This window comes from Neoarius graeffei, chromosome 20, assembly GCF_027579695.1.
Source record: "Neoarius graeffei isolate fNeoGra1 chromosome 20, fNeoGra1.pri, whole genome shotgun sequence".
NCBI lineage: Eukaryota > Metazoa > Chordata > Actinopteri > Siluriformes > Ariidae > Neoarius > Neoarius graeffei.
In genome coordinates, this window is record NC_083588.1 from 62,307,181 (window position 1) to 62,319,336 (window position 12,156).

Below are 12,156 nucleotides of genomic sequence, written 5' to 3' on the forward strand. Positions count from 1 at the left end.
AGATGTTTCTTAATGAATCTTATTGATAGAGGTCAGGTGTTAAATAGTAAGTCAACATTGATTAAATGTCAAAATAATGTTATAAAAACTCAAAATAATGGGTTATTATGGAAATAATGAGATATTAAGTTATAGATATTATGTGAAAAATAACAAGATATTAGGCCTTGCTCTTGCGGTTCAGGGTTCCTGTATGTTTCCACAGAAGCCCATTTCTGCCAGCATACTTGTGAGAAGATTTCACATCATTATGACTTGATGTCTCATAATATTGAGAGAGTTTGCTCATAATTATGGCTTTCTATCATAGCAATTAATTAGTATCTCATAATTATGATTTAAGTTCTTATAATAATGACTTATGAGCTCATAATGATGAGATATTAAGCTATAATTTTGAGAAAATGTTCTCATTATTATGATATACCATGACTTAATTTTTTTTTCAAGTGGCTTCCAGACATTTCTCTCTCTCCCTCTGGTGTTTTGTAATATTTCATCTCTTATAAAAACCATATTTCTATAGCCTTCTCTTTTCTTTGTGTCTCTCACTTTATTTATGTCTCTATTTTTACCTCCACCAAAGTTATTGAAGGAGGTTAAGTTTTCACCTCCGTTTGTTTGACTTTTCCCAGCATAAATCAAAAAGTAGTGAATGGATTTTGATGAAATTTGGAGGAAAGATGAGCCATGGGCCAAGGAATAATTGCTTAGATTTTGATGCAAATACAGATATGTATGCAGACCCAGGATTTTTTTTTTGTCTGATTGCAATGTAACTCAAAAAGTAGTGAACAGATTTGGATGAAATTTGTTGCACAGCTTTAGTATAAGAGCAATTCCAGCGTTATGGACGTGACACTTGAACTCAAAATGGCAACAAATGACCCAGTGCATGTTTTATTGTCTCCCAGTATTTAAACAGGTGTTGCATATTTTAAGGCTGTACCATACTGGAGAAGTGATAGAACAAGAACAATTCCCATAGTACATCTAGGGCATGCCAGAAAATGCCAATAAAAGATGCGTTATGGATGTGACAGAAAAAGTATCACTTTTCTTGGGTGACTGTACATTTTTATCAAACTCTGTGAAATTGTAAACCTAATGTTGAAATGGAGATATCCATTTGATAGAGGGGTCCAAGGTGAATATTAAAAAATCTTTGTTTAAAATATTTTGTATTTCATGCAGAGTTTCAGAAGGAAAAGTCAGCGTTATGGATGTGACGAAATTCCGTTATGGATGTGACGCGTCTGAAATAGACATGGCATATGTTTAGAAAATCAGCAATTTAACCACCATAACCCTTTGAAAAACTCTCTAAATATCAGCTAAAACTATCAAAGTTCTTAAATAATATTTAGGATGGCTATTGTTTTATTGTTTTGTGCTGTTTTCTGTGGCTTGTGGCAATAATATAGAATTGTACATGATCAAAGTTGATTTTAGCTTGGGTTTTACATTATAAGAAAGAAAGACTGACAGTGACATATTAGGTTGGTTACAAATTGGTCCAACTTATTCACATCTGTAAAATACAGGCCTAGGTGATATCTCTGGGAGTGGTTTTGATGTATTACATGTTGCTTTATTTTTGCATGGTGAGGTTGACATTTACATGGAATTGCCCATTATCCGAGCTTCAAGTGCTTTGATTTTGATGTTGATAATGTGTGGCTTGGTGAAGGTATGAACTCTACCATGTGTCCTCCTTGTTTTCTCTGTGTTTATACTCTAAATTGATCACCACATATATTTCACAATATAAAGAACTTTTTAAATCAGTGTTAAATTTGTTAATGAAAAATAACCTCAACAACCATTTTCCCCCACACAAAAGTAAAATATGATGAAATAAAAATGAACTTTTCTATTTGAAATATACGAGTTTGCTCAGGCCAATATACAAAGGCATATACAAGGTCACACGCAATGACTATATTGGTCATGTGCTATTTATAGGCTCCAGAGTCCCACACGCTGTAAACATTGACGTGAGAAGGCGCTTGTGTGGTCATGCGTACTGCTAGCTAGACTGTTGAAATCTGTTGTCTTTGATTAGCATAATGCTAACGCCTCAGATTTGGAGACGGATGCTGTGATGTTCTTTACTTGTGTGGTAACATTAGCAATATTTTCAGTTACAGTGACATTATTTTTGTGATAACTTGTTTCATTTTCATCCCCTAGGGGGAAAAATGCCTTTTCTCAAGTTTGTTTTGTTAAGCTAATACATATAACATAAGCTAGCGACAATTTGCATACCTGATGATGTCATTAAACATTAACCGGGCTTGAGAATGTTCATTTCGAACATTCATAAGCCTGTAATGGTGATATAACTGATTTGACATTTCATCTAATAAGGAATTAAATTAAGAGATCATTGCATTTGTGTATTTTGAGAATGTTAGAGAAATTTAAAGGTGGAAATGAAATTAAAACCTTCAGTCTCTTGGATTAAAGCTGTTCTTAAAACTCTAAACCAATACTAACAATAATCAAATGAGTAAAGTGTCACCTCTTTATTTGGCCAACAGATTAACTGTGGAACATTAGGTTGATGCATCTACTAGCCTGTTAAATGTAACGAGACCGTCAATGACCGCGTAGCTCACTCCGGCCCCGTCAAGTCCAGAAGGAACGATCTGAAGTGGGCCACCTTGCGCAATAAATGTTGCAAGCTATATGAGTCTGTCTCAGAAACTGGGTACTGTGGGGGAACCCCAGTAAATATACTCACAGTCAGTAAACTATACGGTTTTGAATGGTGATGTTGGTTATAATTTGAAATAAAATGATGAAAGAAATCTCATCTCATTATCTCTAGCCGCTTTATCCTGTTCTACAGGGTTGCAGGCAAGCTGGAGCCTATCCCAGCTGACTACGGGCGAAAGGCGGGGTACACCCTGGACAAGTCGCCAGGTCATCACAGGGCTGACACATAGACACAGACAACCATTCACACTCACATTCACACCTACAGTCAATTTAGAGTCACCAGTTAACCTAACCTGCATGTCTTTGGACTGTGGGGGAAACCGGAGCACCCGGAGGAAACCCACACGGACATGGGGAGAACATGCAAACTCCACACAGAAAGGCCCTCGCCGGCCACGGGGCTCGAACCCGGACCTTCTTGCTGTGAGGTGACAGCGCTAACCACTATACCACCGTGCCGCCCGATGAAAGAAATAATACAGCTAAAACTAAATCTTTGATGTGAATACTCTATTCAGAATTTGGCAAAAATTCTGCAAATTTGTGGAAAAATGGTGGCTTGATCTGGGACATGATAAATGGTTGACTACATCGCATTCCCTTAAAAAGGTTGTAGTCCACTGAAAAGTCTACAGTTATCACTAATTGTATTTTAAGTTGTAACTTTATACACCTAAGGATCGGTGCGCTCACAGAATAATCATAACTGTAATAAAACATCATGCAAAATATTTGATCACCATTGTAACTCCATTTTCCGCAAACCCAAAACCAATACGATCGTGTGTTTTGATCTAAACGGAAAGCCTCAGGGTCGAGGTCACTACCTCACCAAAAGTAGTAACTTAAAATCACTACACCATATAAAAATTTAGTTATAAATCTGTGATTTTGTTTTTTAAAACGAAAGCTGAAAGTTAGGTATAGAATATGTTTCTTACAGAATATGTTACGATGGTAGCTGGTCTTGTATGAATTTCTGAGCTATAAAATGAGTTGTGGTCTATTTTTTACCGTAGCGTGTTATTTGTGTGCGGGGAAGGACACACGTTAACAATTTGCATGTGTAGAATGGAATTTTCCACTCCAACAGTTAGAAGTTGATCGTGCTTCCATTTGTGGTCTTTCTGTTACGCGAGTGATCTGTTCGGACGTTATCACTGAAAAGGTGAGTTTTGACAGTTTTATTTTGTTTTAGTCTTGCAGTATAAGGCAATAGAAGGTTTCTTTTTCATCTTACTTTCATATTTCGTAGTGTTTGCGTATTTTTGGCCAATATTTTGCAACCATGGTCAATTTAGATCGAACTTTTGATAGAATCTATGGCCAGTCATTTTGCCCCGCCCCTGCCTCGCGCCCCGTCCGGTGCGGTAGTGATGTCCTGTTGTTCGCGCGCTGCAGCAGAGACCCGCACGACCTTCAGCCGGTACAGTCGCTGTTCTTTTACTAGCGCCATTATTCTCATCTTTCCGGTGTGTTCTTGATTTTTCCATTGTGTCCTATTTCGCCATATCAAGTACCCAAAATCTCATCTCATCTCATTATCTCTAGCTGCTTTATCCTTCTACAGGGTCGCAGGCAAGCTGGAGCCTATCCCAGCTGACTACGGGCGAAAGGCGGGGTACACCCTGGACAAGTCGCCAGGTCATCACAGGGCCGACACATAGACACAGACAACCATTCACACTCACATTCACACCTACGCTCAATTTAGAGTCACCAGTTAACCTAACCTGCATGTCTTTGGACTGTGGGGGAAACCGGAGCACCCGGAGAAAACCCACACAGACACGGGGAGAACATGCAAACTCCACACAGAAAGGCCCTCGCCGGCCACGGGGCTCGAATCTGGACCTTCTTGCTGTGAGGCGACAGCGCTAACCACTACACCACCGTGCCGCCCATGTTATTTTATATGTAAATCAATTTTACAAAAACATTTTAATTGTAATCAAAGGAATTTTCCACAGTGGAGGCCAGATAAAGCAAGATACTATCTTTATTCTTATTAAACATGACAAAAGAAACATTGAGTGTTAGGTAAATGCAAAAAAAAAAGTAAAATTAGAAAATGTATTTTTTGACCATAATGTCCCAAATGAGAGACCAGTTTCTGAGATGGACCCATATACACTATACAGTGCTGCTTGAAAGTTTGTGAACCCTTTAGAATTTTCTATATTTCTGCATAAATATGACCTAAAACATCATCAGATTTTCACACAAGTCCTAAAAGTAGATAAAGAGAACCCAGTTAAACAAATGAGACAAAAATATTATACTTGGTCATTGATTTATTGAGGAAAATGATCCAATTTCACATATCTGTGAGTGGCAAAAGTATGTGAACTTCTAGGATTAGCAGTTAATTTGAAGGTGAAATTAGAGTCAGGTGTTTTCAATCAACGGGATGACAATCAGGTGTGAGTGGGCACCCTGTTTTATTTAAAGAACAGGGATCTATCAAAGTCTGATCTTCACAACACATGTTTGTGGAAGTGCATCATGGCACGAACAAAGGAGGTTTCTGAGGACCTCAGAAAAAGCGTTTTTGATGCTCATCAGGCTGGAAAAGGTTACAAAGCCATCTCTAAAGAGTTTGGACTCCACCAATCCACAGTCAGACAGATTGTTTACAAATAGAGGAAATTCAAGACCATTGTTACCCTCCCCAGGAGTGGTCAACCAACAAAGATCACTCCAAGAGCAAGGTGTGTGATAGTCGGCGAGGCCACAAAGGACCCCAGGATAACTTCTAAGCAACTGAAGGCTTCTCTCACATTGGCTACTGTTAATGTTCATGAGTCCACCATCAGGAGAACACTGAACAACAATAGTGTGCATGGCAGGGTTGCAAGAAGAAAGCCACTGCTCTCCAAAAAGAACATTGCTGCTCATCTGCAGTTTGTTAAAGATCACATGGGCAAGCCAGAAGGCTATTGGGAAAAATGTTTTGTGGACGGATGAGACCAAAATAGAACTTTTTGGTTCAAATGAGAAGCGTTATGTTTGGAGAAAGGAAACCACTGCATTCCAGCATAAGAACCTTATCCCATCTGTGAACCATGGTGGTGGTCGTATCATGGTTTGGGCCTGTTTTGCTGCATCTGAGCCAGGACGGCTTGCCATCATTGATGGAACAATGAATTCTGAATTATACCAGCGAATTCTAAAGGAAAATGTCAGGACATCTGTACATGAACTGAATCTCGAGAGAAGGTGGGTCATGCAGCAAGACAACGACCCTAAGCACACAAGTCGTTCTACCAAAGAATGGTTAAAGAAGAATAAAGTTAATGTTTTGGAATGGCCAAGTCAAAGTCCTGACCTTAATCCAATCGAAATGTTGTGGAAGGACCTGAAGCGAGCAGTTCATGTGAGGAAACCCACCAACATCCCAGAGTTGAAGCTGTTCTGTATGGAGGAACGGGCTGAAATTCCTCCAAGCCGGTGTGCAGGACTGATCAACAGTTACCGCAAACGTTTAGTTGCAGTTATTGCTGCACAAGGGGGTCACACCAGATACTGAAAGCAAAGGTTCACATACTTTTGCCACTCACAGATATGTAATATTGGATCATTTTCCTCAGTAAATAAATGACCAAGTATAATATTTTTGTCTCATTTGTTTAACTGGGTTCCCTTTATCTACTTTTAGGACTTGTGTGAAAATCTGATGATGTTTTAGGTCATATTTATGCAGAAATATAGAAAATTCTAAAGGGTTCACAAACTTTCAAGCACCACTGTATACAAGCTATATATAGAAGCGATATCCACCCTAGGAATACCGACCTATTTGCCAGAAAGAATCCAGAACAGCGAGGAATTGACTGAGAAGAAGTGATTTTTGTTGAACTGCTCATTAAGGCTTAATTAGTCCATAACTTCATTAATAATTGTACTTAAGCAAATCTGTGTAGAAGTTATATGCACCCCAGGCAGACCTACCTTCCTGCCAAAAAGAATAAAAATAGGTGAAGATTTGAAAGAGAAGAAGCGATTTTCATGAAATGTGGACGATGCCAGACGGCCGGACATCACATGATGGCATAAACTCACCACCTGTCGACCGGATGAGCTAATAATGGAAATTGAACATTTCTGATGGTCCTGTTATGAAATTTTGGACTGATATCATAATGTTAAGGGTCCAAAAAGTTGAACAGGTCGTGTTAGTCATGTTTAATGGGATAACACCAGAGCACATCATTCGTTCATGTATTCAGTGATATTCAGCAAGCGGTTTATCCTGGTCAGGGTGGCTCCAGATCCAAATCCGGAGCCTTTCCCAGGAATACTACATATGAGGTTACATCCTGGATGGGACACCAGTCTGTCATAGGGCACCATGCATGTACAAACTCGCGTAATTAACATTCACTCCTGGCATGCTTGGGGAGGTGGGAGGTTAAACCAGAAAACCTGCAGGAAACCAACACCGATGCAAGGACGTATTTGCCAACTCGACTGATTCACACTGTAGTCTACCGATTTTGACAGGTGAATCCCGCCTTCCGCTTTTAGTGCTAAAAATACTGCATTACAAAATAATCAGTAAACACTGTTGGATTCACTCTTCTGATCTCATTTCAGCTGCTTTCATCACAGGGGATACAAGTCTATATACAGCATCAGATAGTCATATTAAGTGACGCTGAGAGCCAATGGAACAGCCCGATAATGAAAATGATGTTGAATCTAAATTATATTGCTCTATCCTTTCACACCATTCCATTGGTTCTCATTATGGTCCTAACCAATTAGCAATGAGGTCACATGATGCAACAAATCATGCCAGAATTTGTAAAACCCAAACACACTCTGGTGATCGCAAACAATGAAAACTCTGAAGAAAAAAAGATTTGCTATGGCAACAAGTTCAAGGCGACTTGGTCATCGGATCATTCATGCATCAAAGCATCGAGACGAGGTGAGATTGAGAAGCAGCATTTTGTGAAGTACGTCAGTCCGATTTCTTAATTAATTTTCTTCAAATTTGGCACTCGGAATGCAATAGAATGCACTATTTTACTTTTTTCCAAAAAAAATTTCTGCAGGAGCATGCCTCCAGACCCCCCAGAAGGGAACGACTGTATCACACAGTCTGACCTCCTGCTTTTCATTCTCAGGTGGTTGACAAATATGCAAGGAGGACAGGAACTCGAGCTCAAAATCCAATCAGGAACCCTGAATGTATGAAGTAGCAATGCTGCATCACCACTGCACCAACATATTGCCCTTAAATCCAAATTAGCTGACAAGATTAACACTGCTTTATACAGTATCAATTTATTTTGCTCTCTGCCAGTATCACCCACACACAAAAACCCCCTCAAATATATGAGGGTGAGTCAAATGAAAACTTTAAAAATGTAGCATAAATTAGAATTGAATACAGTTTTTAGCTCATCCGGCCGTAGGCCAGGCCGGATGAGCTTATGCATTCATGCGTCGTCCGTCGTCATTGTCTGTCCACAATTTACAAAAATTGCTACTCCTCCTACAGGATTGATCAGATTTTGATCAAACTCACACACAATGTTCCCCAGGTGAGTGTGCATAAAATTTGTCAAGATGGTGGCGCCACCTGTCATATTTACGATTTTATGGTCGTCTGAAAATTTTGGGTGACTTGTCACATTAAATGCTAATCTTCATAAACTGCTAGGATGTTTTCACTGAAACTCACCCAGAAGACTCTAAAGACATCAGGGCTTTGAACCGGTTCAAGGAACGAAAACGAAAACCGTGAACTTTTTCTATTTCACATGGAACAGAAACGAAATCAGAAACTTTATTATTTTTTATGTTCCGGAACAGAAACGCTTATTAAAAATAATGGTAACCGGTTAATACCAGTTTTTATTTCGTTCCTCAAAGTTTCCGTAGCCTACAAATAAAAAAGTCATTATTCTCCTGCGCAAGTTTCTATGACCCGCTGGGGTTCACTTCCTGTGTGACGTTCGCTGACTGAATGGAGAGAGCGGGAAGGTGGACTACTATCACGTCTCCACATCTTAAATAAGAGGTAAATATTGCAGTCTATCGTTATTCAAAAATGTCAATTTCAAACACGATATCAATATATTTGTCCACGTTAATGAGAAACTCGCGAACATTAAATGACGTTAACCTCTGTTAGCCTATCAATGTATAGGGCCTGACTAGCCTTTGGTAACACACTAAATGAATTATGTTTCATTTTTGGCACTTTTTCTGTTTGTGTAGATGGGAAGACATACTGAGAATCCAAATCGCCAACATTTGAAATAATAAATAATTCAAAACAATTATTGTCTTATTTAATGAAGGTTGTAATAGAATTAGCCTACATTTGGCTTAAGCTGGATGAGACAGAGACATAATTTTATAGCCATTTGTTAAACAGCTGACAGGGAACGTAATTAACTGTTCCGGGAACAAAATTTTTTTTGTTCTAACCGGTTCGGGAACGTCTATTTAATGGTGGAACCCAAAACCAGAAACGTTAAAATTCCGTTTCTGTTCGGAATGAACCAATAGGAAAAAAATTCTGGTTCAAAGCCCTGAAAGACATATTCCAACAAGAACTGTTCACCAGGTGACGCCACCTGCCATGGATGAGGCTACAGAGGGGTCATGTGCAATTTCATGAAAATCGCTACTCCTCCTACAGGAGTGATCAGATTTTGATCAAACTCATATGGAATGTTCTCCAGGTTGGTGTGTGTAAAAGTTGTCAAGATGATAGCGCCATCTGTCATATTTAACATTTTATGGGCGTTTGAAAATTTTGGGTGACGCGTCACACCAAACACTGCTAAGACGTTTTCACTGAAACTCACCCAGAAGACTCTAAAGGCATATATCAACAAGAGTTGTTCACCAGATGGTGCCACCTGCCATGGATGTAGTAACACAGGGGCCATATGCAATTTCATAAAAATCGCTACTCCTCCTACAGGATTGATCGGATTTCAAACTCACACACAACAACAGTGGCCGCGATGAGCTACAGCTGTTTTTCACTTGAGGAATCTGGACACTTGTTGATCACTGGAACACTTGCACTGAACAAAACTGAGATTATGTAAAAATAAATAAATAAATAAATAAAAACAACAACACTTTTTTTGATGCAGATTTGTAATAAACAATGCAAAAATAAATAAGGTTTTCATTTGACTCATCCTTGTAGATAGAGTATATCCACTTTCTCTCATCAGGTAAGAATGAGCACAGGTTAATGTATCTCTCTCTCTCTCTCTCTTACCCAGAGTGGGTCCAGGCCGCTGTCAGTGCAGAACTTGTCCATCCAGACTCCTTCCCTTCCTGCACACTCTTCTCCACTTCCCCCAGTAAGTATTCACTCAGGCAGGTTTTTCTTCACTGCTCCGTCTGAGATCTGAGGACCGGTCCAACCGCCTAAAGTCTTTTTCTTTCAGACACACACACACTAGAGAGTGCTGTGTGAGTGCAGGTTAGCTTAGTGCACCGGCCTGTTTAATAGCCTGCTCTCTCTCTCTCTCTCTCTCTCTCTCTCTCTCTCTCTCTCTCTCTCTCTCTCTCTCTCTTCCCAACACACACACATAAAGGGAGGGTGCCAGACTTCTCTCTGTCTCTCTCACACACTTTCTCTCTCTAATTCTCTCTTTCTCATGCCAGAAGCCACCCCGCCACACACATACTTTAAACCCAGCAAGACTAACAAGAGAACATGATCCTAATGACTCCTAATGTACATTTATTATGCATTATAAATGACTGATTGATTGTTCAATGTTTCTGTTTAAGAAATTATGCCAGTAAAGGACCTTATTTATGTGTGTCATGTTCAGATTTAATACATGATTCAAAAAGTGACACGTGATTAAAATAATCCCATATTTATTTCCAGTATTCTGTACAAATCACTGCATTTTTAGCCACTAAGGGGTGCTGTAGTTATTTTGTTTAGTTTTCTTAACATTGCTGAAAAGTATAAAATAGAGCTGATCTCAGAAGGAGGACAGATGAGCATTCGGCTCAAAGCTGCACCGGTAGACGGATACGTTATTTCGTCATATCTGCACCAAGGCCCGCGTCAGACACGCTTGCATTCGTATTTGCTCTCAGTGACATTTCATTAGCCTTCGTTGAATATGATGAAGTTCCTCTTCAGCCCATTGTACATGCAGCCACTGCAGGTTTTACACCAGACAAATCAGCTATATCAATAAAAATTATGAGTATTTTTACTAGGGTGACCAGATTTCCCTAGTCTGAAACTGGGACACTTTTGCGCGCGACCATGCTTGTGCACGCACACCTTTTTTTTACGTAAACGTGACACTCAGAGAGGTGCTCTTATCATTTTGTTGAAGCTCACATTTATCAACATCTCACATGAAATAAAACAAACAGGCATTTTGTTATCTAGTAGCATAGTGGTATACAGATCAGTTAAATTATGGTCAGACAACAGATTTTGTAATGGCTGAGAATAGGCCAGGCTATGTCCATAGGCCACATTTACACTGATTTATTTCACCTGTTTGTGAGAACACCAAGAAGAATGCATATGCACATGTAGGCTATATCTCTAAAATTGTATGCACTATAGCATGAACTTAAAAAGTAGATATGTGACCTCAACATAGCCTAGGTCAGAATCAACCTTACTAACCATTCCCCACAACTGAATGAATAAAGCAAGAAGATGTGTACAAAAGTGAACACTTTAATGGAAGGTACAACAAGCTGTTCAACACAGCAATATGGCCAAACTGTCAGAATGGTATGTTAAACAGAAACAAAAAAGAGACAAGTGATTTGAGAATATACACTCAAACAAAACAGCAGTAAAGGAGGAGAGGGGCGACAGCCCGAGGAAAGCCCCCACAGGAGCGCACAGCATTTGCAACATAGGCTACCCAACTCAGTACAAGAACAAAGCACAGGAACAAAGCTAAGGCGACTGTCAATCCACCCACCCTAAACAAAATGCATTAGCCTACGTATATTTACAAGAAGAGTGAATCTTTTCCAGTAGGGTTTTATTGGCCGAGAGTCGTGGGCTACGGAGAAGGAACACTTACAGTGTGTGCAGTAGGCTTCGTGCGCATTGTTCTGCACCTCTCAGAGGAAGGGGTAGGTGCCCTGTAAATCTTTGGAAAAGGTACATTTTCTTTTCGGCATAATTGCTGCGGCATTACTGCTGCTAGATGCTAGACAAAGAACATTCGCGCCAGTTAATGTTTATTTTATTGTTGCATGGCAATACGTTCTGTTGTCTGGAATAATGTGGCTAAATAAACACCCATGCCACAGGGCCAGGGGGCAGTAACCAGGAAAGTTTGTGATTCCTGTCAATTCATCAAAATAGTAAATGCAGACATTTCTTCACTAATGATTCCCACGCTGCTCAGTCGCAAACGTCGAAGTGGCGAAAACTGGGACATATCCGTGTCC

General features: G+C 39.6%; 1 protein-coding gene across 2 annotated transcripts in view; it reads right to left on the minus strand.

Annotated features, from left to right (window-relative positions):
* LOC132868891 (multidrug resistance-associated protein 1-like) overlaps nucleotides 1-10,217 on the minus strand; it is an 84,518-nt gene extending 74,301 nt beyond the window's left edge. Inside the window, exon 1 of one of the 2 annotated variants that reach the window (XM_060902156.1) lies at nucleotides 9,980-10,217. In XM_060902156.1, coding sequence (XP_060758139.1) covers nucleotides 9,980-10,021 — 42 coding nt within the window. In that variant the 5' untranslated portion in view covers nucleotides 10,022-10,217. The remainder of the gene's footprint in view (nucleotides 1-9,979) is intronic. The other variant, XM_060902157.1, reaches the window with a different exon arrangement.
* Between the last annotated feature and the right edge of the window lie 1,939 nt (nucleotides 10,218-12,156).